This window comes from Passer montanus, unplaced genomic scaffold, assembly GCF_014805655.1.
Source record: "Passer montanus isolate IOZ18808 unplaced genomic scaffold, ASM1480565v1 scaffold264, whole genome shotgun sequence".
In the NCBI taxonomy this organism is placed as follows: Eukaryota; Metazoa; Chordata; class Aves; order Passeriformes; family Passeridae; genus Passer; species Passer montanus.
Window position 1 is genome coordinate 1 of NW_024367306.1, and position 25,205 is coordinate 25,205.

Sequence of the window (25,205 nt, forward strand, 5' to 3'; positions counted from 1 at the left end):
TCCCGGGACACCCACCTGAGCAGACGATGGCCGCCCCATACGGGATATCAGCTGGGGCAGTGGTCATCCAGTCTTCCATCCAGTCATCATTAAGAAGGTACTCCGGCAGCCCGTCAGACAGCTTGGTGGTCATATCCTTGATGGTTTTGATCACATTTTGCATGATGTCTTTGTCTGTGCTACTGAGTGTCCTCAGGTAGGCTGAGCCATCTACAGCACCACTCTTCTCTAGTCGTCCACAGCCCAGCTCCCAGCACACATTGCTCAAATTCTGTACAAGCGAAACCTCTCCTGGCACACGGCGCCAAGGTGCCGTTGGCGCACACGCGGCCCCAGGTGCCGTTGTGGAACAGCTCCAGGAAGCCCCGGCAGCTCCCAGGGCCTCCTGCCAGCCGCACGGAGAGATGCTCTGCAAGGGGGGCAGGGGGGTCACGGCACGGCCAGGAACCCCCCGGGGGCTCTGCCGGGCCCTGACCTGCGGCTGCCCGGCACTGACCTGAGCAGACGGCCCCTGCCCCGCCGCCGCGCCCGCACTCGCGCCGTTCCGTGCGCCCGCATCGCCACAGAGACTCCTCGGACCCGGAGCACTCGGGGATGTACGGCCACAGCGGCCCCGTGCCGGCCCCGAACCGCGCCCAGCTCGGGGCCTCCAGGGCCGTGCCACAGCCCAGCTCCCGGCACACAACGGCCGCGTCCTGCAGCTCCCAGCCTTCCTGGCACACCCAGCTCCAGCCGCCACCGGAATAGACCTCCACACGCCCGGCACAGCGCCCAGAGCTCCCCACCAGCCTCACCTGCAGGCTGCCTGTGGGCACAGAGGGAATGGGCTGGGCTGGCTGCCTGAGGCACCGGCACTTCACCGGTCCTTCCCGGGACACCCACCTGAGCAGATAATATTCACACCATGAGAGATGCCAGCTGGTGCAGTCTTCATGGACCTGTAAGTACTCCCAAAATAATTCTTATGTATGCTCCTAGTGGTCAGATCACTTGTCATCCCCTTGATTGTTTTGATGACCTCTTCCATTACGGCCCACTCTGAGTTGTTGAGGTCCCACATGGACACGTTACCATTTACAGCACCACTCTTCTCCAGTCCTCCACAGCCCAGCTCCAAGCACACATTGCTCAAATTCCGTAGGAGCGAAACCTCTCCTGGCACACGGCGCCAGTCCCCGGTGCTTGTGGCCACCTCCACAAACCCATCGCAGCGGGTCTCACCCTCCACCAGCCGCAGGGACTCAGCAGTGCCTGTAAAATGGCCCCACTCAGCGCTTCATCCCAAAATAACCCTGCATGTTGTCGTATTAATTCTTAGCAGGGTCCGAAAATCCTTTCAGGCTCCTCACACAGGTCCCCATACCCACCTGAGCAGTTGACAGCAGCGGCGTTTCTGGGGGCACAGGGCGGCTTCCCCAGCACGGCCACGGGGCACTCGCCCGGGTGCCGCTCGCTCCCGCTGCAGCCGAAGGCGTCCGGCCGCAGCGGCCCCTCCCCGCTGCCGAAGGAGCCTCCCGGGGCCACGCTGAGGGCGCGGCCGCAGCCCAGCTGCCGGCACAGGACGTGCGCATCGGGCAGCTCCCACTCGCTGGCGCACACGGAGCCCCACGTGCCCCTCACCGCCACCTCCACTCGCCCGGAGCAGCCCGAGCTGCCGTTCGCCACTCGGAAGCCCGTGTAGGCTGTGACGGGAGCGGCCGTCAGAGCACTGATGCCGCAGGGACCCCAACACCCCCCGGTGTCCCCGGCACTTACACGAGCAGATGACGCTGCCAGGGCCGGGGCAGGCCTCGTCGTGGCGCGGACGCCGGGCACAGGCACTGAGCAGGGGCTCGGTGCCATGGCACTGGAAGCCCCCGTCCCACAGCGATCCCGACACCGCCCCAAAACGGCCACTGCCGGCGATGCCGATCACCTCGCCGCAGCCCAGCTCCCTGCACACCACCTGCGCCACCTTCATGTCCACCTGATCCGCACAGACACCGACCCACGCCCGGCCCTGACGCACCTCCAGCCGCCCGGCACAGGCTCCATCGCCTCCGACCAGCTGGGAAAAGCCTGTGGGAGCAGTGCAGGGACGGTGTCAAGGGATGTGCGTGAACAGCCTCACTCCCCTCAAGCCCAGCTCCTACCTTGGCAGACAACGGCAGTGTCCCTGTAAGGGATGCTGATGTTATAGGGTCCCCAGCCACGGATCTTGCAGTCCCAGAGTGTGGCTTCGTCCCCACTGCAGTCCACTAGGACAAGACTGATGGGACCAACTCTGACACCAAAGCGGTCAAGGGCAAAGTAGGCACCAGAAGCCGAGCCACAGCCCAGCTGCTGGCAAACCACCTCGGCGTCCTCCATGTCCCAGCTGTCGTCTGCCACCGAGCCCCAGTGTCCCTGCAGCTTCACCTCCACCCTCCCGGCACAGGGACCGCCGCCGCCCGCCAGCCTCAGCTCCACGGCATCTGCACAGGGCACCGGCACGGCTCAGCCCGGCCCGGCATGCTCCAGCACCAGGGGGCTGTCCCAGCACGGCCAGCGGGTCCCCTCACCTGTGCAGGTCACCCCCACATCCCACTCGTGGCCGCAGGAATGCTGTCCCCATGTGAAGCGTGAACAGTTCTTCAGCTCATCCTCGGTGCCGTTGCAGAAGGGCTGCAGCCAGATCCGCCCGCTGCCCTGCCCCAACGGGGCGTGCAGGGACGCCCTGGCCGCCCGGCCGCAGCCCAGCTGCCGGCACACCACGGCGGCCCAGCGAGCTTCCCCGTCGAAGTCGAAGGCGCACACGGAGCCCCACTTCCCGCCGTGTTCCATCTCCAGGCGCCCGGCACAGCGCCCGCCGCCGCCCACCAGCCGCAGCTGCCCGGAGCCTGCGGCACGGAGGCTGCTGAGCCGGGCCCGCCGCCGCCCGGGCCCCGCTGCCGCCCGCCCGACACTCACCCGCACACAGCCGCACGCACACGAGCAGCCCCAGTGCCAGCAGCGGCCCCATGGCCGCCGGCCCCGAGCCCGCGCAGCCGGGCTGCCTCTCGCCAGCGCCCGAGCCCCTGCGCGCAGCAGCCCCGGGGCAGCGGCCTTTATCAGGCGCCTCATCTCCCGGCCGCGGGGCCGCGGCCTCCAATACCCTGCTCCGTGCCCAAATATGAGCCTCGCCCGCGCTTCTGCCGTCACACGCCTCGCCGCAGTGGGCTGGCACCCGGATGCAACCGGGGGGAGACAGCCCCCCCACGGCACCTGCCCTGCGGGGGCCCTTCCTGCACCCCCCGGGCCTCCAACGCCGCTGCCGCCGCCTGCCAAGAGGCACCCGACGGGCATCGCGGGCTGCAGCCCACATCCGAGCGAGAGCGTACGCGGGCCCACCTCGTGGTCTGCCACCTGCAGAGCCCAAAGCCCGCAGGAAGGAGGCGGTCACCGCCCGCCGGCTCCCGGCCTCGCCGGCGACCGCACGCGCCTCCCGGCACCTGCGCTGCCGCCGCCAACGCCGCGGCTCCGTGCCAGCCGTGCCCGCGGTGAAACCACAACCTGGGGGGGCACTGAGCCCAGCTGCGTTTGTGGGGACGCACCTGCGTAATCTTGTATCAAGCAGCACCGAAAAAGAAGGGGTGCAAGAGGGGGGAGCAGGAGCTCTCTCGAGTTCTCGGCTGTGTGTGAGGGCGACCATGGGCCTGAGCCACCCCCAGTAGTGCTGAGCAGTGACAGTGCCAGCAGAACGGCGCGCTCCCTACGGGCTCCCTGCCGCAGCAGTGCAGTCACCCCCCCGGGTCACCAGCCCTTCTGTGGGACTGGGGACTGCCGCCTGCCAGCGTCCTCGTGTCACCCCAGCATGTCTTGTGAGCTGCGCTAAACCCCGTTAAGCCCTGAGGTGTCCCCCAGGGGTGTCGCACAGCCCTGCTGCGGCTGCCTGTCCTTCCTGCCCGCACGGAGACCCAGCCGGGGCTGGCGGGAGGAGACCACCCGGCCACGCTCTCCCCGAGGTGGGCGGGAACCCTCACAGTGGCCCTCGGCGACATTATCAACCTCCCATTGTACACCGCGCCCTTTCCGTGTAGGTGGCAAAGCGTCAGAGGAGGTTTCACTCCGGAACGCCTCCCGTGTCTCCGGGAATGACACCCCGGGAAGGCGGGGGGAGACGGGAAACCGGGAGAACCAGGCGGGCACCGGCCGCGCGGCTGCCTCCGCTGGCCACGCCCCTTCCATCTGACCACGCCCCATTCCCGGGGCCCCCGCCCCGCCGCGCCACCCCCGGGCCAGCAGGGGGAGCCCCGCGCAGCCGCGGCTATCCGGAAAGAACCGAGCGGCGGCGGAGGCGGCCGAGCCAGGGCTGGCGGCGCGGGCGGAGCGGGCGCGATGGCGCAGCAAGTCGAGCAGCTGCGGGCGGACGGCGTGGACAAGGAGGTGCTGCGGGAGGGCACCGGGCCGCTGCCAGACTTCCGCGACGGCACCAAGGTCAGCTCTGCGGAGCACGGGCGGGGTGGGGGGATGTGGGAAGCGGAACGCGGCCGGGCAGGCGCGCATGCGCGTCCTCCCCACCCTCCTCCCCCGCCTGCGTCGCCATGGTGACGCCGTGGGCTCCTCCTGCTCCTTCAGGCCACTTTCCACTACCGGACGCTGCGGTGCGACGATGAGGAGACGCCGGTGGACGACAGCAGGGCGCGGGGGAAGCCCATGGAGCTCATCGCCGGGAAGAAGTTCAAGCTGCCCGTGTGGGAAGCGGCGCTGCGAACCATGAGGCCCGGCGAGCGCGCGCGCTTCCGCTGCGACGCCAAGGTGGGCGGGACCGGGGCCGGCCGGGGGCGTGGCCTGTGGCCGGGGGCGTGGCCTGTGCGGGTGGGCGGTGACTTTATGTCAGTGGCCTCGGGGTTCGAGGCCGGAGCATCCTAAAATTTTACCCCCACTCTCCTGAAATTCCGGCTCCCTTCCCTCCCGCAGCACGTGGTGCTTTACCCGCTAGTGTCCAAGAGCCTGCGGAACATCGCAGCAGGGAAGGACCCGCTGGAGGGGCAGCGGCACTGCTGCAGCATCGCCCAGATGCACGAGCACTACTCCCTGGGGTACCCCGACCTCGACGAGCTCCAGAAGAACCCCCAGCCCCTCATCTTTGACATCGAGGTGCTGAAGGTGAGGTGCCGGCGCGGGGAGCTCGGGGTGGAAGTGTCCAGGAAACACAGAGATGAGGCATGTGGGATGTGGTTTAGTAGTGGCCCTGGCAGTGCAGGACTCGATGGCTCTGGAGGTCTTCTCCAGCCTAAACGATTCCGTGATCCTGTTCTCTGATTCCATGATGGGGTGCTGGCAGGTGGAGCCACCCGGCTCCTACCAGCAGGACCCATGGGCCATGACAGATGAGGAGAAGCTCCAGGCTGTGCCCCAGATCCACAAGGAAGGCAACGAGCTGTACCGGCAGGGCAAGGTGCCTGAGGCAGCTGCCAAATACTACGATGCCATCGCCTGTCTCAAGAACCTGCAGATGAAGGTGAGTCTCCCCAGATCCACACATGCATCCTTGGGAATGCAGGGCTTGAGAGCTGCCCCTCACTCTCCCTGCTCTGTCTGCCACAGGAGCAGCCAGGCTCTCCCGACTGGATCGAGCTCGACCAGAAGATCACACCCCTGCTCTTAAACTACTGCCAGTGCAAGCTGCAGTGTGAGGAGTACTACGAGGTGCTGGACCACTGCTCCTCCATCCTCAACAAGTACGAGGGTAAGGAGCCACGAGCCATCCCAGGTGGCTGTGCAGGCCAGCAGGACCCCCCACGCTCCGCTGACCCTGGCTCTCTCCCCACAGACAACGTCAAGGCCTACTTCAAGCGGGGCAAGGCCCACGCGGCCGTGTGGAACGTGGCCGAGGCGCAGGCTGACTTCGCCAAGGTCCTGGCGCTCGACCCCTCGCTGCGCCCCGTGGTCTCCAAGGAGCTGCGGAGCCTGGAAGCGCGGCTGCGGGAGAAGGACGCCGAGGACAAGATCCGCTTCAAGGGCATCTTCTCCCAGTAGAGTCCGTGGCTGCAAGGGAGAGCCCAGTGCTCTCGGGACAGGTTTTTTTAGATATTCCACATGTGGAATGGTCATGGATGTTTATTAATGTTTAATACAGATTTTACTTATTTGAAGTCAGTGGAAATGGCCCCGGAGCTCGCCACGGCCTGGGGACACAGCCAGGGCTCATCGTCACGCCAGGGATGCGTAGGTGACAAGAGCCTGCTGCTGCCTGCCAACTTTTATCACTTATTTGATGTTTTTATACTTTATGGTGGCCATGGAGGGGCGGCACTGAGCCTCGGCCCCAGCTCCAACCCGTTCATGCCTGTTCTCTGTGCCACGCCATTGTCACTTATCCAGGCTGCTGCTATCATCCCAAACCAGTGTCTCCTCTTGTCATGTCAGTGTCGGGAATATTTTATATAGAGTAACAGCTTGTTCCTGCTATCTCTATAAATCTCTGATCATGGTATGCCAAGATAAACTCAAGTAAAACCAGTCACACCCCCTGGTCACTACAAAAATTTACTGCTAGAGGTAAAATGAGGGGAAAGCAAGTTGGAGAGGGGGAGGGTGTCAGCACCGGCACAGCCCACACACCCCAGGCTCTTTTCCCTGTCCTAAATTGTTTGTGACCCAACTGCTGTGCCCCACAGCCTGGAGGCTCCCCGGGGCTTTCCCAGTGGGTGGGAACCCTGTGGCCACAGGCACAGAGCAGACTCATGGGTGCTGGCACCTTGTCATAACATCTCTTTATTCAACACCGAAACAAAAGGGGGGAACAGAGGAACCACTCTGGAACCCCAACCCAGCCCTGCGCCATGACACTGGACGGAAATAAATAGGTGGGGAGGTGCCACTCACTCTGGGGTACAGCCACAGCCCCCAGTTCTGCACAGGGATGATGACCCTGGGGTGCAGACCCCACTGGGCACTGCCCAACGGCCCCAAAGGACCAGAGGGGACGGGGCTGGGGGCAGCAGGGAGGACCCAGGGTGGTTCTGCCCTGAGGGGGTCACTCTGGTCCTCTGGGGGGCTCTGAGTCTTCTCCCAGCACCCCCTGGTATCAGGGGATCCAGCACCCTCATCTCCTTGCGATGGCCTCATGGCCCAGCACCAGCTCTGTCCCCAGGTGCTCCTTGCTGGGAAATCAGGGATGTGGCAGAAGGGGGACATGGCCGTGCCACCCTCACTCCTCACCCTCCAGCTTGAGGCTGATGCTGCGGGGCTTGGTCCGGGAAAAGCCAGGGGGTGCTGAGGGGGGCCCCCCATCCCGCTCTGCCTGGCTGGAGCCCCGGGAGCGCAGGAGCTGGCTCTGCTTCCGCAGGAAGTCGACAGGCGCCGGGCAGCCATAGGTGCCTTTGCCCAGCACAGGTCGTGGGGGGCCCTTGGGGGAGTGAGCCAGGGCTGCGGCTTCCAGCTGGGCCAGGTGGGCAACATAACCCTCAGAGAGGAACTGCAGGACACACAGACAGCCTGAGCCAGTGGCCACGGCCGGCTGGTGGGGTCAGCCATCATCCCCTGCATCCCCCATCTGTCCCCAACCCTGCCACCAGCATACCTGGCACTGGTTGTGGAACTTCTTGACGGCCCGTCCCACAATGTAGATGTGTGCTGGCGTGAGTCCCAGTGAGCTGTAGACGGAGACATCCTTGGTGGAGCCGTAGCCAGCAACTATGGAGATCTCTGCCTGCCCAGGGACAAGAGCATTAGGGCAAGGAACAACCCTTCCCACAGAGACAGCCACCCCTAAGAGCTTGGACACCCTCATGTTAAGAGGGATGGCTGGGAGCTGCCCTGAGAAGCTTCCCGCTCTGCCATGGCAATGCAGTCCAGCTCCCAGCATTTCCAGGATGCAGAGGATTCAGCACAGCCACACCACCCCAGCTCCAGCCCTGTGTCCTGGCAGCATCCCCGTGCCCACCTCGGTGCGCAGGCTCTGCAGGAAGGCGGCTTTCTGGCGCAGCGGGTCGTGGGTGAGCCCGTCGCAGAAGGAGACGGCGCCGTGGGGGAAGTTGTGCTGGGAGAGCCAGGCCACCACACGGTGCTTCTGCATGTCGGGGCGCCCCGTCACGTAGATGATCATGTACCCCGAGTCCTGCCAGTGCCTAGGAGGGGACATGGGTGGCTGCCAGGAGCCTGTGTGGAGACAGTCCTGATATGGGAAGCTGGGATCTCCCAATACACCATGTGTGGGTGCTGCCTCCAAAACCTCCCTGCTCCCAAGGGTTTTATCAAAAAGAAGGCACAGCAGAGCTCTGGGGACCACATCCAAACTTGGAGAGGATTACTTTCCACAATAGGGCACCAGCATAGACATGATGTGCTGGAGGCACGGGAGTGGTGGAATACTCTCCCTCTTGTCCCCGCTATGACATTCCCCAACTGAGCTGTCACACCATGAAAGATGGGGAGACTGACTCCCTGACTGAAGAGCACCCACCTTACAACGTCCACAGCCCCTGCCCGCACTTTGGGGTCACTGCCCATGATGGAGACGCTGGCAGTGAAGGAGCCATCGATGCTGAACACCACGGACTCGGTGCCACGGGCCACCACGGTCAGGTACGCCTCGGCGTAGCTGTGGTCCCCTCTGCAAAGGCAGAGGTGGTGGCTCAGCACCAGCTCTGCTGCCAGAGCAGCAGTGTAGCTCTGCCAAAAGGGCTGGAGGAGAAACTGAGGCAACACCTCACCTGACCACCATGCGCACAGGGTAGATCCCGATGGCCAGAGCCTTGTCTGGAGGGATGGTGAAGGTCACACGCCCGCTGCCACTTGTCACCTCGGTGCCATAGTACAGCCACTTCCCTGACAGCGGCTGTGTCATGATGTAGATGTCCACCTGAGAGAGGGAAATGGGCTGAGCACAGGCAGGACCCCCACATCCTGCTGTGTCCCCACACAAGTCCTTACAACCTTCTCCCACCATCCCACACAGGGTCCTGTTACCCACATCCTTCCCCTACTGTTGGTGACACCAGCCCCATGCCCGGTCCTGGACACCCCACCCTGTTTGAGGGGTCCTGGTGGCCCCCTGAGCCCAGCAATACCTTCTCCCCAGTCAGTGTCACCACATCCAGGGGTCCATACATGAAGCGCCCGCTGAGGACCTGCGCTTTGCCCTCACACACGATGACATCGCAGGCACGGTGGTTGGCCGTCACGTTCTGCAGGCACACGGGGTGCTCAGCAGCTCCTGGGGGAGCTCCTGAGGTGCCACTGGGACACCACTGGGCTGTGGGATTGTCCCAGAACCCACACACCCCAGGACACCCCAGGTGGCCTCCCACTGGCCACGTACCCGGATCTTCACTTGGGTGCGCTTGCGCTGCCACTTCTCCCGCGGGATGGCGGGGCTGTAGATGGAGCTCTCCTCGCTTTCCGCAGGCTGTGGCCCCTCTTTCTCCATCACCTGCCGACAGCACGGGACCAGCTCAGCCTCTGCTGGCCCCATCCTGCCACCCACCCCGCTGGGCCCACCGTACCTGGCGCAGGATGAAGGCCACCACGTCGGAGGATTCCCAGTAGCTGGCGTGGAAGAGGTGGGGCAGGGTGATGGTGGGGAAGGCAGTCAGGGCGTCAGGGCAGTACAGAGAGTAGTCAATGCGCTTCGGGCCCCACCAGCGCTCCAGGACTGCAGGGAGAGCTGGAATGAAGCCTCTTCCAGACCTCATCCTCTGTTGTGCAGCCTAAGGTGCCCACATGGGATGGGGTGGGTGGGGATGACACTTACTCTTGACAACCTCGCTGGTGCTGGCAGGAGTGGGGGGCTCTGCCGGCTCACTGCCCTTCCAGAAGCCCCCAAAGCTGCCAGTGGGGGTAGGGGGAGCAGCCACATCCACTTTGGGCAGGAACAGGGCAGAGTGCGTCTGCAGGGCCTCCGCTGAAGAGAGAGCTGGGTGAGCACACCCAGAGCCCCTGGGGACACCCACCACCCCAAGACACCCCTCCAGCAGAGCCCCAGAGCAGTGGGAAGGGCTTGCACATCCCTCTACCCACACCCAGCCAGGATGTGGGTGCTCTTGGTACCCTGACGTGGCCCCAGGGTGCCTGGCACCAGCCTGGTGGGAACCTGCTCACCCAACAGGGACGAGGTGCCATCACCCAGGGGGTACTTCTGGTATCGGGGCACGCTCAGTGGGGGCACAGCATGGAAGGCCTTGGCCAGGAGGGGCTCCAGGCGGGAGGCGCAGGGATCAGCGGCGTGGAAGAGGTTGTAGATCTGCTCACAGGCAGGACGCAGCTGGGCCACTGCAGCACAGAGTGGGGTCAGGGCACCAGGAGCAAAATGCCCAGGAGGAGTAAAGCAGGACACAGCAAAAGGAAAGGCTGGACAGGGAAATTTGGGGCACCAGAGATAGGCTGAGGCTGGCACAGAGCAGGAACACTCAGCCACCCACCAACACCCCCACAGCCAGGGCTAGGCATGCTAGGGGCTCTCTGGGGTGGTCCTGGGGAGCTCAGGCTTGTCAGGTGAGCCTGACTCAGGGACTTGAGCCCTGCAGGGAGGGTCAGGGGCTGGCACCGAGGCAGGCAGGGATCCTCACCATCCAGAGCAGGCATGACGGTCTTGCGCAGCGCGAGCACCAGCCCCAGCGGGGAACCGAAGAGGAAGAAGCCGGATACCTTAAATTCGAGGCGGGTGCTGGCACCCTCTGCCCCATCCAGTGCCATGGCACTGCTCCGGGCTGCCTCTGCCTCCAGCGGGGCCTCGCTGGCCTGCAGGCTGGGACAGCAGAGACAGTGGGCATGGGGAGGGATGGCAACATTGCATTCCCACCATCCTGAAGGCAAAGCTGTGCCTGGTGTGGCCCTGTTATCCCAGAGGAGCTCCAGCAAGATCCCCCCGGGGCAGGTAGCCTCCGTGAAATGCTCCTTCCCAGCCTGGAGCAGATGGGAATTGCATCCTTCCCATAAAGCACAATATAGCAAACCATGCCCCTTGGGCTCACCTGCTCGTGGAGCCGTGCTGCTGGCTGTCCCCCTGTGCCCCTGGGAGCTCAGGGCTGGCCTGGCCCAATACTGGTGCTCCCTCTGTCCCATCAGCCAGCGGGTCCAGGCTGCCACACTGTTCCGGGGAGATGGGCTCTGTGCTCTGCAGGGAGAGGCACCAAACACCCAGATCCCATGTGGCCTCCAGTGCACCCCCAAACCCTCCCCAGGGGGTGCTGGAATGCAAGGCACTCACCAGACTGCCACGGCGGCTGCTGCTCCGGCTGCCCCCTGAGCCCGCCCGGCTCTGGCACAGGGCATCAAATCCCAGGATGCCGCCCACACAGTCCCCCAGCAGCACCACCTGCAGAGGCCACAGATCCACGAGGAGGGTGAAACCTCTAAACCCTCCATGCAGGGTCACAGCTGGGCCCCAGAGCCAAGCTTCCCCCCAGATTCCACCTCACCTGGCCGCAGAAGCCAGTGCCCTCTCCGGAGTGCAGGAAGGCTGAATAGGCCTGGTTGGCACGGGTGATGACGGTGCCCACGGCCTGCTGGTAGGTGCCCGAGGAGGTGGCCAGCAGTGGGAGCGCTGCCAGTGGGATGTGGTCCTGGCTGCTGGACAGGCTGTCCCTGTCATGGCTGTAAGGGCTGAGCCTGGGGGGACACGGCGAGGGATGAACGTGACTGTTCTGACATCCTCGTGTACCTGCATGGTACTGGTTCACCCCAGGATGCCACACCAGGAGTAATCCCCATCCTGTTCCCTCCCAGAACAAGACCTTGCTCACCCCAGATGCTGTATCCAGAGTTACCCTATCCAATCCAATTCCATGCCATTCCATGCTGCCTCTCTCTGCACAATGTTTGCTCAACCCAGGATGCTGCACGAGGAATTATCCCCATCCTAGCCCATCCTGCCCCGCTGTCCTCATCCCACACCAAAACACCTGCATGACCTGGAATACCACACCAGGAATTACATGTACCCCATTCCACCTCACCACAGAACACTTGCTTGCCCCAAGACACTGCACCAGGAGTTAACCCACATCCCCTCCCAGTCCTTAATGTCCCACCAGAATTGAAGTTCCCTCTCCAAGGATACCAGCTCCCCAGTCCCCTGCTTTCCCAGCAGCAATCCATACTTGGAGACAAGGGCGTAGGCTGCAGCACAGATGGGCGGGCAGGGCACCAGGCGCAGGGCCACATGTCCCAGTGCCTCAGGAAAGTGGACACGGGTGACAGCATCAAAGGTGGCTGCCAGCGTCTGCACATCCGCCTGCTTGGAGCCCGGCTCGCCCGCTCCCTGATCCAGGATGTTCCCACTGTGGAGGATGAGGAAAAGCGCGTGGATCCGGCACATCTGCTCCGTGCTCTCTGCTGTGCCACCCTGCGGGAAGGAGAGCGGTCAAGTCGGGGGACACGGCAGGAGGGCATGGCCCGAGGGAGGGGACACGCACCTCAGGGAAGCTGGATGTTCCCAATCCTTCACCATCCCCCTTGGTGACGCTGGCTCCGTCCCCTGCGAGCACACAGCCCTGGTGAGGCAGCTGGGGTCTCCGGGTGGGAATCAGGCCCCTCCCAGGACATCCACCCCAGGATTTGGGGCCAGAGCACCCCCTCAGAGCTCACCCAGTGCCTCATCCAGCTCCACTGGCCGCTCAAGCGTGTCCAAGAAGTCATTGGAGCTCCACTTGGTCATCTCCTTGGCGAAGACCTCATCACTGTCAGACAGATCCTCTGCAGAGGCAGGAGGGAAGCGTGGGTGGGGGGACACTCCTGTGCCTGCACACCCATCCTCAGATGCCCTTGCCCCCACCCAGCCTGTTCCAAGATGGTGCCAGTACCGTGGGCATCGAAAAATTCCTCTTCGGAGCTGTTCTCTGAGTCCCGGGCAATGTTCTGCATCCGCCACTCCGACAGGCTCTGAGGAGACACGCCCCCTACCACCCACAGGGGGTCAGCACTCACAGCCCCCTGCAGACAGACCCCCTCTCCTGCCCCACAGCTCCCCCTTGGGCATGAACCCAGATGCCCAGGGAGATCTGGGGCCATCCCTGTGTCTCCCGGAGTCCCTCTTTGGGAGATCTGTGACCATCCCTGGGTCACCCAGAGTCCTTTCAGGAGACCCAGGGCCCCTTCAAGACACCTGGGACCAGACTTGGGACACCCAGAGCCCCAGCCCAGGAGACCCAAGCCACGCAAAACAGTTCCCTGACACATCTCCTATGGAGAACCGCAGCATCCAGGGCAAAACCACACCGGACCTGGTCTCACCTCCATGCTGGGAAGAGTAGGAAGACCGGGAAGAGGTGGACCACTGCTTGGCAAACGTATCATCTGAGGGGGTATCGGTCCCTGCCTGCAGCTCAGCCTCCTCCTGACCGCCAGGACCATCTGTCTCCGGCTGCCCCTCGGGGCTGACCCCAGCCGTGGGCGGCTCCTCGCCCTCGCCACACTTGGCCATCTTCTGTGCCAGCATTCGCGCCGTCTCCTCCTCCAGCTGCCGGATATCCTCCATCGTCAGGTCCGTCCACTCATCCTGCCAGCACCAGGCCTGGCGGTGGGCACGCAGCATCACCTTCCTCAAACCTGGTGGGAGAAGGGAGGAGGCGAGTCCAGCATGATCCCACGGCTGCCCAAATATCCCTCCAGCAACCCACGGGTCCAAACTCACCCACGTCATGGATGAACTGCTCGATCTTGGACTGCATCCCCCAGTATCGGAACTCCACCTTGCAGAGCTTGTAGGCGCACATGAGGGGCCCGCTGGCTGCTGCTGCCTCCAGCCAGTCATCCCCCAGCGGCCCCCGGCCCGTCTTGGATGAGTGGTAGAGTTTGGGATCCTCCTCGGGCTTGTACTCCCCGGGGGAGATGGGATCACGCACAATGTCAATGGTGTCTGTGGGGGTAATGGCACGTGTCACCTCGCGGTGCTTGGCAAGGGGGCACAGGTAGAAAAATAAGGAATACAGGACAAAAATAAGGTCAGATTATTCCCATGAGCCGTGCACTCAACACAGCTGGCAGCAAACACTCTCTGTCTGAGAATTCTAAAATCTTGGAGTTCTGGAATCATAGAAACCTGGAATGGCTTTGATTGGAAGGGACCTTATGGATCATCTCATTCCACCCCCTGCCATGGGCAGGGACACCTTCCACTATCCCAGGTTGCTCCAAGCCCCATCCAACCTGGCCTTGGACACTTTCAGGGATGGAGGATCACAGTTTTTCTGGGCAGCCTGTGTCAGGGCCTCACCATCCTCACAGGGAAAAATTTCCTAATAGAACATATAAAATCCCACAGCTGGGACATCGCAGACACCCTTGGTGCAGCCAAAGACATCTCTGTCCCCACGTGGGACCCCAGTCCAGCATTCCAGAGAGCAGCACAGGGAGGGAGGGTCTGGGAGCTGGGGAGAGCCGGGGCTGACACACATACATGCATTAGCTGGCAGATCTGGCAGCTGCAGAGTGACCCTGGCCACCCTGGGGGACATGGGGGCTGAGGATGGGGACAGCACATGGGGCAGCTTGGCACAACTCCCAGCTCCCCTCCCCAAAAAGCCCAAGGGTCCCCCAAAAACAGGGCACAGCAAAATTACCACAGGAGCCTCCAAAGAGCCGGGGGGGGGGGGGAGGGAGGGCAATGAGCCCCATCCCCAAACAAAGGTGACCTTTCCCGAAATGAGGGTGAGCTCCCCCCAAACGAGGATGACATCCCAAGCCCCGAGAAAGGCTCCTGAACAACACTCAGGAAAACACAATCCAACAGCCGTTCGGGCTCAATCCAGCACAAAATCTGCTAGAATTTGGCTTTTCCAGCCCCATCTCCAGGTCATGGTCTGGGGGATCCCAGGGCACCCCACTGGCTCCCAGTACAGTCCCACAGCACTGTCCCCATTTCCAGGCTGTGCCAAACCCATTTATTTGCACCCCTTGATGTCCCCAAGGTGCTGTCAGCCTCTCTTCCCCCAGCTGGGGCTGAAAAAAGGGGGAAAAGAACTAGAGATGCCCTGAATCCACAAAAATGATGCAATGCACAGCATGATGCCAAGCATCTTGGATAACAGCAGCAAAGAGCTGGGATAGGACCTGCTGTCCCCAAGCAGCTCCTGGCAGTGTCATTCCCATCACAATCCAAGTCCCTTTGCTTTTGCCACTGGGAGAAAGCTGCCAAGGAAGCAGTTATCCCTGCGGATCACCCAGACCATGTTTTTCCATTGCCCTTTGAAACGTGAGAGGGGTTTAAATCTGTCAGTGCTACAAGACACCAGGGCAGAGAAATCCCAGTGGGATCCACACTGGGGCTGGTCCCACTTCAGCCCTTCTCCCTGTGGAAGGCAGCAGCCCCTGGAGATGCTGAGTGCCCTGTGGAATGCCCACTGGATGAGCACAGAGACTGGAAAAGCAGGCAGTGGGCACAGGGCCATGTCCTGATGGCGTCTGCTTGGCCCTGGTGGCTTCCTGGGGGCAGTAGGGGCAGAATTCCTGCCCCCAGGCCCCAGCCATCGGTATCCCGGCCGGACATCCCCAGTGCCGCAAGAGCCCGGGAGAGAAATAGGTCAGATGAATCATTTCCTCCGAGTGCCTATTTTGGGCCTCCATTTTAAGAGGCAGCACGTCACACTCCACTCTCTGGCGCCTGAACTGACCATGTCCACACCACCGAGAACGGGAACTCGGTGCAGAGGGAAGAATCCCACCCCAAGCTCCCAGCTCTGCCCACCAGTCCCAGCAGAAAGGAGCCAGAGAGTGATCTGGAGCAAAGCCCTGGGGAGAGGGGAAGCAGGGCAGGGAGCAGGAAAATGGGGACATGCTTTTCCAGCTCTCCCTGCTCCAGCTGATCCAAAATAACCCACAGCACCCAGGCGTGGGGTCCCATGTATGCCAGGAGAGACTGAGAAGACAAATCCACGCCAGAACAAGGCTGGGACATGGAAGGAGAGGAGAGCAAGCTGGCACTAGAAAGGAGAAGCTGCAAACAGAAATAGAGGCAAGGGAAGAGGCAGAGGACAAAACTGTCCCTGAAAATATCTTTAATGTGGAACTTAATTCAGCAGCAATGAGAGGGAGCAGGCAGGGAGCTCAGAATCCAGGGAGCCTTTCCCTTCCAGCATCCCTGAAACATTGGGACCAGCAACAAGAGTGAAGTTGAGCCCCTAAGGCCCTGTCACAAGCACACACCCATTCCAGAAGCATTATGTGGGAATCCCAGCAGCCACAGTGCCCTGCCCAGCTCCGCAGGCCAGTCATACCCACCCAAAATCCTCTGCCTCTTCTCCGCCGCGCTCAGGTTGAAGATGTTGGTCTGCTGCCCCGCATCCGGGCGGTAGTACGTCTCGATCTCAATGGAAAACTTCTCCACAAAGGGACACGTGTACCTGGAGAGGCACGGGACTGAGCCCAGGGGCATGGCCAGTCCTGCAGCCCACCCCGCCACCTCCCAGCTCCCACCTGGTGCGCGTGTAGGGATAAGCATTCCAGGACTCCTCCTCCACCTGGAGCGCGGCTTTGGGGAGGAGCGCCCGGAACCAGCTGGGGATGTGGGAGCCAACGTGGTAGATCTTGTGCGTGTACTGCCCGCTGCCCCCAGGGCCATCGCTGTAGGGCCGGTTGGCCAGGATCTCCACACCGCTGCCCTCGCCACTCGACTCCTCCCGGCTCTTCTTCTGCACGGAGACGACGGCTCAGTGCGGCCCCCCCAGGGCGCCCCGGGTCCGCGTACACTCCTGCCCCCATGTGCCGGCACCCACCGGCCCCACACCTGCTCGCAGGACCCCCTGCTTGGCTCGGTGGTCCCAAACCCACCCGAAGCCTCAATGAAACCCCTGCAACCTGCAGGGGTGATCCCTTGGGATCGCCCTCAGCCCCCCGCCGTGCCCCCCCAGGCTGCATGCTCAGCCCTACAGCTCCCCACGCTCAGCCCCACAGCCCCCTCACACCCCATGCTCAGACTGTGTCCCCCCGTGCACCCCCAGGCTCAGCCCCTGCACCCTTCATGCCTCCCCACAGCCCACTGCACCCCTCAGGCTACAATCTCCAGGCTCTCTCAGCCCCCTGCACCCCCTCAGTCACAGTCCCCAGACCCCTGCACCCCCCAGCTCCCCATGCCCAGCCCCACAGCCCTGGGCACCCCCTCAGGCTCGGCCCCACAAGCCCCAGACCCCTCAGGCTCAGCCCCACAAACCCCAGACCCGCGCAGCCCCCGGGCTCATCCCGCAGACCCCCGCAACCCCAGCTCTCCCCGCTCAGCCCCGCAGCTCCCTCAGGCCCCCCTGCTCAGCCCCGCATTCCCACCTGGATCATGTACAGCTGGGCCACCTGGTACTCCTCCAGGCTCATGGGCAGCAGGATGTGGTACTCCTTGATCAGCATGGCGGCGGCGGGGCACAGCGGGGGCAGCTCCTGAGGGGGTTTCCGTTACACCGCACCGGGCCGGCTCCGGGACACCTCGGGCCGGTTCGGCACCCTCAGAACCGCTCGGGGCGCACTCAGCACAGCCCGGTACGGGTTCGGCCCGTCTCGGAGCCGCTCCTTCCCCGGGTTCGGCTGAAGCCGGTATCGCTCGGCTCCGGGTTCGGTTCAGTCCGGCACCGCTCGGTCCCGGGTTCGACCCGGCTCGGCACCACTCTCGGCTGAGTCCGGTACCGCTCGGCACCGCTCGGCCCGGCTCGGAAAAGCTCGGCCCTGGGTTCGGTGGAGTCCGGCACCGCTCGGCTCCCGGTTCGGTTCAGTCTGGTACCGCTCGGCCGCCCCCGGCCCCAGGTTCGGCCCGGCTCAGTCCCACGTTCGGCTCAGTCCGGTACCGCTCGGCCCCTCTCGGCCCCGGGTTCGGCCCGGCTCGGCCCCGCTCGGCTCGGCTCCGTTGCCATGGCAACGGGGCCCTCCGCTCCCCCCCGCCCGCCCGCCCGGTCCCCGCCGCCCCCCGGCCCCACCAAACCTGCGCCGCTGCGCACCGGCCCCTCGGCTCGTGACATCACAGCCCGTTCCCACGGCGACAGCCGTGACGTAGGCAGGTGAGGGGGGGGGGCCGTGACGTCAGAGAGCGGAAGGCAGCGAGCGCCACTCACGGGCGCTCCGCGTGTACCGCCGCCGCCGCCCCCGGAAAAACCCGGTGTTTTATTTAAAAAGCCGCGTTTTCAAGCGATCAGCGAGAGGTTCGCTCACTCCGGCACTCTCAGCTCCGGGACACCCACCCAGCGCTGCTCCAAGCCCTCCCCCAACGCCCCCGCCATCCACATCGGGACCCGCCCGCGCGGGGACACACCGAGGCCAAGTCCCAACATTGTCCTTTATTTATAAAAACACGCATTTATAAAGAGCGGAGAGCGCGGGGAGGGGGGGCTCGGGCAGCACGGCGGCCCCCCCGCCGCCGCCACCACCGGGAGCTCCCGGGGGGTCCCGGCCGGCAGCTGCCGTTACGTGCGGGCGTTCCGCTCTGTCTCTGCCAGGCACTCCCTGACCAGCGCCCGGGCGTGGATGATCCCTGCGGGGAGAAGCACAGGGACACCTCGAACCACGCTCCTGAGGAGCCTCGGGGGCGCAGCCCGCCTCCCCGCCCGGCCCCTACCCCGCTTCAGCCGCTCCATGGCGCTCTTGCTGCCGGCGTAGGTGGGCCGGATCTCCTTGCCCATCTCCTCGATGACCGAGAGCAGGTCGGTGTAGGTGCTCTGCGAGCCCTGCGCCCCGGGGGGCTTCATGGCCTGCGGGAACAGGGGCACGAGCAGGGACGGAGCGGCTGGGGGCCGCCCCCGCCGCCGCCGCGCCCGGCCCCGGCGGCCCCGGGCCGCGCCTCACCTGCACGTAGCCCATGGACGGCGGCCCGAAGTCATTGAAGAGCGGCCGGAAAGGGGCGGCGGCGCCAGGCACGGAACCGGAGGGCGACGGGACACTCGTGGCTGCGAGAAACGGAGGGTCACGGCCGCGCTCCCTCTTCCTCGGTGCCTCCCTCCGCCGGTGCCATCCCTTCCCGGGGTGCCCCCCTCCCTCCCTCCCTCCGGTCGCTCTCCGCTCCCGGTGCCCGCCGTCCCCCGCGGTTACCGCGGCGCTCTCTCACCGGCGGACGGTGCCCCGGGCCCCGGCGGGGCGGGGCTGGCGCTGGCGGCTCCGGGGGTAACGGGGGCGGGAGCGATGGGCTTGTAGGACATCCCCGACGGCCGCCCGCCGCTCCCGGATCCCTGGAGCCCCGCGGCGGGGGTCGGCGTGCGGCCCCCGCGCTCGCCCCGCCGGTTGTATCGCCGGTGCCCGCCTCTCTTCAGCTCAGCTCGGCCCCGCTCGGCCCGGCGGGAAGCCGGGAACCGGAGCGGAGCGCGGCGGCCCCGGTTCCCGGTAGCGCTGCGCGGCCCCGGCCTGACCCGGGTCTCTCCCCCCTCCGCCGCCGGCGCTCGCGGTGATGACGCAGGCGCGTCACGAGCGCGACGTCATCACGCCGCCGCGCGCCCGCCGCCCGGTCACCGTGGAGACCCGCGGCGTCGGCCCCGCCCCCTCGGCGCCTCGCCCACCGCGTGACTGCTGCCGAGGCCACGCCCCCTCGCCCGGCGGGGGCCCTCCCGGGGGTCACGTGACCGACCGGCGGCACCGCCTCGGGGCACGGGGGGGGCACCGGGAGCGGCACCGCCACCAAGGGACCCCACAGCCCCGAGCCGCCGCCGGTCAGGGCGCCCCGACCCTGCGGGGCTGGACCCCGGCCCGGACTTCGGGGAACCGGCCCCACCCGCCGGCCGTGCATTCCCCGGAGCCCCGTGCCCGCGGTCCCGGCTCCCTGCGGGGCTCCCGTGAGACTCAAGTCCAGGGTTGTGGGGGATACCAGTGGATGGCACGATCACGAATAAACTCTTTGGAAACAACACAAAACACAAAGCAAAAGTCTGTGGAGAGAGTTTTATCATTTCAAAAGGGCAAAATTGGCCCCAAAACTGCAGCCAGGGCAGGGAGGGTACCTACAGCGGCCCTGCCTGCAGCTGGCTGAGGCCCTTCCACCCAGGAATGCTTTATTTCTCTCCTGGGGGTCTCCTGGCTGGGCTGCCAGGAGTCCCCCTGTGCTGGGGGCTGGCAGAACATCCCTGAGGGTCTGTGCCAGCCCCGAAAGGGCAGGGATGCAGGGATGCAGGGATGCAGGGATGCAGGGATGCCTCACCCCGGGCAGGTCTGGGTGGGTCTGAGCTCCAGCCATGGTGACGGGGCGGGTTATGCTGTGCAGCCCGCATTAAACCCTGCGTGGGGGCAGCCAGAGGGGCTCAGTGCGGCACACGGAGTGGGAGTGGAGGCTGGAGGGATGAGCAGCAGGGATGGGGAACAGCCGAAGGAGAGGGGACCACGATGGTGTGACTTCCAGGGTGAGCTCTGGATGGGAAGGGGGACGATGCAGGGAGAGGGCAGAGACGAGGGCGAGAGCAGTCGAAGCTGGGCCGAGCCTGTGCAGAAAAGGCTCCCGACCTCGGCCCCGGTGCCTCCACCACGGCCAGACCTCAGCCGGGAGCAGCTCCGGCACCCAGGCACGGGCACCGTGCAGCCGGGGGTCCCTCCGTGGCCCCCTCGTCTCCGTAAGGCACGGGGGGCTCGGGTCCCTCAGCGTGACATCATCCGCACGAACTCTGCCGGGGGAACACACACGTGCACCGTCCCGGCCCCTTCCCAGCTCCTGGCCCCTTCCCAGCTCCCAGCCCCTTCCCTGCTCCTACCTTCAAAGTCCACCAGGCCATCGCCATTGAGATCCACGTCCTTGAGGATCTCATCCACCTCCCGGTAGTTGAGCTGCTGCCCCAGGAGCTTGCGCATGGCCTCCCGCAGCTCCGCCATGCTGATCTGTCCGTCCCCGTTGGTGTCAAACTACGGACGAGGTCCCGTTGCCACCGGCCACCCCCGGCACGCTGGCAGCCCGCCCGCCTGTCCCCGCCGGCCCCGTACCTCGCGGAAGGCGTCGCGCAGCTCCTTGATCCCAATCATATCCGCGGTCTCCGCCAGCATCTTGGGGCCCATCAGCTCCACGAAATCATCGAAATCCACCTTGCCCCCGGCTGCGGCAGGAGAGGGGTGTCAGCGGGGCAGCGGCAGGGACGGATGGGCGCCCGCTGCCCCGCCACGTACTGATCTGCTGGGACAGCTCGATCAGCTCCATCTCGGTGGGCATGTAGCCCATGGTCCGCATGCACTCGCCCAGGTCCTTGTAGCTGATGTAGCCGTCGTGGTCCTTGTCGAACTCCCGGAACGCCTGCTTCAGCTCTGGGGACACCACGGCGTCACCACTGGCACCCCGGCACCGCCACCCGCCCAAGCGGGACCCCCTCCCCAGCGCCTCACCTTCGATCTCCTCGGGCCGCAGCTCCCGGTCCTGGGAAAGAGAGAACGGGAGGAGACGGAGGAGGGGTCCTGCTCCCGGGGATCCCGCAGGGGCTCTGCCCTGAGCCCCCCGGGAGCCCGGGCAGCACACGGGGAGGGGACGGTCGCGTACCCGCTGGGTGATGGCGATGCTCTGCCGCAGGAAGATGCAGGCCGGCCCCACCAGCCCCTGCAGCACCGAGTACCCCTGCATCGGGGGGGTCTGCGCCGCGTCCAGCACGTCCTCGGGGTCCCCTGCGCCGGAGCCTGCAGCGCCCGAGCGTGGCTTCCCATCCTGCGGGAGGAGCAGGCGTCAGCGGCGAGGGGGGGGCCAAGCCGGGACTCCCCCCTCCTCCTCCTCCTCCTTCTCCTGCTGCTGCCCGGCGGGTGCACCCTGCCGCACCTTGGGGAGCCGCCGCTCAGGGGTCTTGGTGCAGTTGCCCATGGCTGGGGGCCGCCCCCGCGCCGCAGGACATGCCTGGCCCCGGGGGGGCCCGGCTGGCGCAGACCGCGGGGCTGCCACCGGGGATTTGAGGTTTTTATGGAATATCTGGGGATATGCAGGGCAGGCGCGGGGGGGTGGGTGCCGCGCCCGCGTGCATAATCCCCCGGATTATTCCCCGCTCGCCCGCCCTGCTCCAGATGTGGGCAGCCGCCCAGCTGTTCCCCGGTCCCGCAGCCTCCCTGCGAGGGCACGCAGGATCCCCGGCGCCCGCCGTGCCCCGGCCCCGTCCCCGCCGCCGGTTACCTGCCCAAAAGCGGGGCACGGCCGGGGCCCCGGCCCCTCGGCAGCCCGCTGGAGCTCCGTGGGGGAGGCACCGCTACGGCTCAACCTCCCCCGGCTGCCCGCGGCGCCGGGACCCCGGAGCCGAGGGGCCGGGCGGGAGCCGCGGGAGCGCGCGGGGCTGCCGGTGCCGCGCCGCTGCGGAGCGCGGAAGAGGAAGAACATCCCGCCCGCTCCCGTTCCACGGGGCCAAGCGGGAGAAACCAGATCGCCCCGAACCCGCGCTCGTCCCTCGCAGGGACGAGGCCGCCGCCGCCCCCGGGACGCGCGGCGGAGCACAGGAGATCGGGTGGAGCGCAGCGGCCCCCCGGGGCGCTGGGGGGGGAGCGGGGCGCCCCGGGGGGCTCGGGNGAACCTCTGCTCCTAGACCCCGCCCCCGAGCCGGCCATGGTCCGGCCTCTCGAGTGACGTCGCTACCGCGCGCCGGCGCTCCCGTGACGTCACCGCGGGGGCGGCTGAAGGTGACGGTGGTCGGTGCCGGTGCCGGGGCCCCGCCATGGCCGGCAGGCAGCTGCTGGCGCTGCGGCGCCTGCCCGCCGCCTCCTTCTCGGTGAGCGGCGACCGCGCGGGGAGCGCCGGGACCGTGCGGTGCCGGTCCCGGTGTTGCCGGTGCTGAATGCGTGTGTCCCCGCAGACGGCGCCCAAGAAGACGCAGTTCGGGTCGCTGCGGGATGAGGACCGGATCTTCACCAACCTCTACGGGCGGCACGACTGGCGGTGAGTAGCGGGAGCAGCGCGGGGAGCGCCGGTGCCCGGTGCCCCGTGCTCGATGCCCGGTGCTCGGTGTCACCGTGCCCGGCGCTCGATGCCCGGTGCCCGGAGTCCGGAGCCACCGTGCCCGCTGCCCGCAGGCTGCAGGGCGCGCTGCGCCGCGGCGACTGGTACAAGACGAAGGAGATCCTGCTCAAGGGCGTGGACTGGATCCTCGGCGAGATCAAGACCTCGGGGCTGCGGGGCCGCGGCGGCGCCGGGTTCCCCACGGGGCTCAAGTGGAGCTTCATGAACAAACCCCCGGACGGGAGGTGAGCGCGGGACCGCGCGGCCCCGGCAGCGCCCCGGGCCGTGCCAGCCGCCTGACGCGGGCTGCCCGCAGACCCAAGTACCTGGTGGTGAACGCGGACGAGGGCGAGCCGGGCACCTGCAAGGACCGGGAGATCATGCGGCACGACCCGCACAAGCTGCTGGAGGGCTGCCTGGTGGCGGGGCGGGCCATGGGCGCCCGCGCCGCCTACATCTACATCCGCGGCGAGTTCTACAACGAGGCCTCCAACCTGCAGGTGCGGCGGCGCCCCAAGGCCGGCCCGCGGCCCCCGGGGCGCTGCCGGGCTCACCCCCTGCCCCCCGCAGGTGGCCATCCGCGAGGCCTACGAGGCCGGGCTGCTGGGCGGCGACGCCTGCGGCTCGGGGTACGCCTTCGACGTGTTCGTGGTGCGCGGCGCCGGCGCCTACATCTGCGGGGAGGAGACGGCGCTCATCGAGTCCATCGAGGGCAAGCAGGGCAAGCCCCGCCTCAAGCCCCCCTTCCCCGCCGACGTGGGTACGGCCCCGCAGCTCCCAGCTGCCACCCCTCAACAGCTGTCCCCAGGACACCGTCCCGCTGCAGGGACAGCACCACATCCATTCAGAGCTCCCACTGTTTGATAGAATGGTGGGGGTTGGAAGGGAGCTGGAAAGATTGTCTCATTCCACCCCGCTTCCATGGGCTGCGTGATCCCATGTTGATCCAAGCCCTGTTGAACCCGGTCTTGGACGCTGCCAGGCAGCCACAGCATCTTTGGGCCACTGGTGCCAGGGCATCACCACCCTCAAGGGGAGGAATTTTTTCCCATCGTTTCCCCAGGTGTGTTCGGCTGCCCCACCACGGTGGCCAACGTGGAGACGGTGTCGGTGGCGCCCACGATCTGCCGGCGCGGCGGCGCCTGGTTCGCCAGCTTCGGCCGGGAGCGGAATTCCGGCACCAAGCTCTTCAACATCTCGGGGCACGTCAACACGCCCTGCACAGTGGAGGAGGAGATGTCGGTGCCGCTGAAGGAGCTCATCGAGAAACATGCTGGTGAGCGCCGCGGCGGAGCCGGGCTGGAGCGAGGCCGGGGCTGCCTGTCTGACCCTCCTCTTTGCAGGGGGTGTCCGTGGGGGCTGGGACAACCTGCTGGCCGTCATCCCCGGCGGCTCCTCCACGCCGCTGCTGCCCAAGTCGGTGTGTGAGACGGTGCTGATGGACTTCGACTCCCTGGTGCAGGCGCAGAGCGGGCTGGGCACGGCCGCCGTCATCGTCATGGATAAATCGGTAAGGGATGGGCCCCCCGCCTCCCCAGCCGCGGTGGGATCCTCACCTTCCTCACCCTCCCCCTCCTCCCAGACCGACATCGTCAAGGCCATCGCGCGCCTGATCGAGTTCTACAAGCACGAGAGCTGCGGGCAGTGCACCCCGTGCCGGGAGGGTGAGTGGGGGCCGTGGCTGAGGGGCTGCGGGGCGGGCACTGCAGGGACCCATCCCAGCCCGGTTCCCGCAGGCGTGGACTGGATGAACAAGGTGATGGCGCGGTTCGTGCGGGGCGACGCGCAGGCCGCCGAGATCGACGCGCTCTGGGAGATCAGCAAGCAGATCGAGGGACACACCATCTGCGCCCTGGGCGACGGCGCGGCCTGGCCCGTGCAGGTGAGTGCTTGGAGGGGCCGGCAGCCTTCCCCCAGCCTTCCCCCAGGGCATCAACAACTCCCCCGCTCCATGCAGGGCCTCATCCGCCACTTCCGCCCCGAGCTGGAGGAGAGGATGCGGCGCTTCCACGAGGCCAAAGCCCGAGCGGCGTCGGCGTAAGGATTCACCACCACGCCTCCCTTCTCCTGCTTGGAAGGGGGTTCTGGGGTGCTGGCAGCACTCAAAGGGTTCTCAATAAATGCTGCTGTGCTCCCAGGCTCTGCTGTGGACATTAAATGGTAGGAAGGGACTGAGGGGGCAGAGGGCCTCTGGGTCCTGCTGCCCCTGGAGCACGAGATCCCCGGGAATCATGGGGTCACACAGCTGGGGCCTGGATACCCCAGAGGGGAGCTCCTGGATTTCCACGAGGCTGGGGCAGAGGCGATGGCTGTAGGGTACTAACAGACAGTCCCTCCTTGGCAATCCACACTCCCTGACCCTGCCGCAGTGGCACCAGGACTCCTCCTCCTGCGCCCGTGCCAAGGGACAGCTGTCCTGGCCCCA

The 25,205-nt window shown here is 65.8% G+C and overlaps 6 protein-coding genes across 12 annotated transcripts; 2 read left to right on the plus strand and 4 right to left on the minus strand.

Moving 5' to 3' along the window:
* Positions 1-15: 15 nt before the first annotated feature.
* Positions 16-3,375, minus strand: LOC120503632 (scavenger receptor cysteine-rich type 1 protein M130-like; the record flags this gene model as incomplete). The annotated part of the gene is given in 9 exon segments (XM_039712316.1): positions 16-228; positions 287-409; positions 497-884; positions 887-1,251; positions 1,368-1,682; positions 1,756-2,058; positions 2,133-2,453; positions 2,541-2,858; positions 2,929-3,375. Coding segments are annotated over 9 exon segments (2,740 nt in total), but the record flags the coding sequence as incomplete, so codon positions are not given.
* A 52-nt stretch (positions 3,376-3,427) lies between these two features.
* On the plus strand, positions 3,428-6,475 carry LOC120503634 (aryl hydrocarbon receptor interacting protein). Its single transcript, XM_039712321.1, has 6 exons — positions 3,428-4,434; positions 4,576-4,755; positions 4,918-5,106; positions 5,285-5,461; positions 5,548-5,689; positions 5,774-6,475. Exons 1-6 carry the CDS (start codon positions 4,336-4,338, stop codon positions 5,977-5,979), a joined length of 993 nt encoding a protein of 330 aa, XP_039568255.1. The 5' UTR covers positions 3,428-4,335; the 3' UTR covers positions 5,980-6,475.
* A 214-nt stretch (positions 6,476-6,689) lies between these two features.
* PITPNM1 (phosphatidylinositol transfer protein membrane associated 1) lies at positions 6,690-18,029 on the minus strand. 3 transcript variants are annotated; one of them, XM_039712317.1, is made up of 24 exons: positions 17,843-18,029; positions 17,200-17,307; positions 16,357-16,571; positions 16,162-16,283; positions 13,577-13,801; positions 13,177-13,491; positions 12,747-12,842; positions 12,532-12,639; positions 12,360-12,421; positions 12,045-12,289; positions 11,364-11,553; positions 11,153-11,260; positions 10,917-11,059; positions 10,512-10,690; positions 10,045-10,215; positions 9,698-9,847; positions 9,450-9,598; positions 9,266-9,376; positions 9,015-9,131; positions 8,658-8,806; positions 8,408-8,557; positions 7,889-8,072; positions 7,526-7,654; positions 6,690-7,420 (listed from the first exon to the last, which is right to left on the minus strand). In XM_039712317.1, the coding sequence occupies exons 2-24, from the start codon at positions 17,275-17,277 to the stop codon at positions 7,154-7,156; spliced, it is 3,663 nt and encodes a 1,220-aa protein (XP_039568251.1). In that variant the 5' UTR covers positions 17,278-17,307; positions 17,843-18,029; the 3' UTR covers positions 6,690-7,153. The 3 variants fall into 3 exon arrangements, with proteins under 3 accessions (XP_039568251.1, XP_039568252.1, XP_039568253.1); XM_039712318.1 differs by lacking the exons at positions 10,045-10,215; positions 17,843-18,029 and having other exon boundaries at positions 17,200-17,836; XM_039712319.1 differs by lacking the exons at positions 6,690-7,420; positions 7,526-7,654; positions 17,843-18,029 and having other exon boundaries at positions 7,963-8,103; positions 17,200-17,836.
* A 145-nt stretch (positions 18,030-18,174) lies between these two features.
* Positions 18,175-19,290, minus strand: CDK2AP2 (cyclin dependent kinase 2 associated protein 2). 2 transcript variants are annotated; one of them, XM_039712327.1, is made up of 4 exons: positions 18,959-19,285; positions 18,700-18,800; positions 18,473-18,605; positions 18,175-18,388 (listed from the first exon to the last, which is right to left on the minus strand). In XM_039712327.1, the coding sequence occupies exons 1-4, from the start codon at positions 19,047-19,049 to the stop codon at positions 18,321-18,323; spliced, it is 393 nt and encodes a 130-aa protein (XP_039568261.1). In that variant the 5' UTR covers positions 19,050-19,285; the 3' UTR covers positions 18,175-18,320. The 2 variants fall into 2 exon arrangements, with proteins under 2 accessions (XP_039568261.1, XP_039568260.1); XM_039712326.1 differs by having other exon boundaries at positions 18,175-18,605; positions 18,959-19,290.
* Positions 19,079-22,347, minus strand: CABP2 (calcium binding protein 2). 4 transcript variants are annotated; one of them, XM_039712322.1, is made up of 7 exons: positions 21,968-22,347; positions 21,353-21,514; positions 21,202-21,232; positions 20,989-21,123; positions 20,809-20,918; positions 20,583-20,730; positions 19,079-20,168 (listed from the first exon to the last, which is right to left on the minus strand). In XM_039712322.1, the coding sequence occupies exons 1-7, from the start codon at positions 22,166-22,168 to the stop codon at positions 20,089-20,091; spliced, it is 867 nt and encodes a 288-aa protein (XP_039568256.1). In that variant the 5' UTR covers positions 22,169-22,347; the 3' UTR covers positions 19,079-20,088. The 4 variants fall into 4 exon arrangements, with proteins under 4 accessions (XP_039568256.1, XP_039568257.1, XP_039568258.1 ...); XM_039712323.1 differs by having other exon boundaries at positions 19,079-20,495; positions 21,968-22,346; XM_039712324.1 differs by having other exon boundaries at positions 21,623-22,106.
* A 46-nt stretch (positions 22,348-22,393) lies between these two features.
* NDUFV1 (NADH:ubiquinone oxidoreductase core subunit V1) lies at positions 22,394-24,920 on the plus strand. The gene is made up of 10 exons (XM_039712335.1): positions 22,394-22,553; positions 22,638-22,720; positions 22,855-23,025; positions 23,097-23,280; positions 23,351-23,540; positions 23,844-24,056; positions 24,124-24,290; positions 24,363-24,444; positions 24,517-24,662; positions 24,738-24,920. The coding sequence occupies exons 1-10, from the start codon at positions 22,500-22,502 to the stop codon at positions 24,819-24,821; spliced, it is 1,374 nt and encodes a 457-aa protein (XP_039568269.1). The 5' UTR covers positions 22,394-22,499; the 3' UTR covers positions 24,822-24,920.
* The last annotated feature ends 285 nt before the right edge of the window (positions 24,921-25,205 follow it).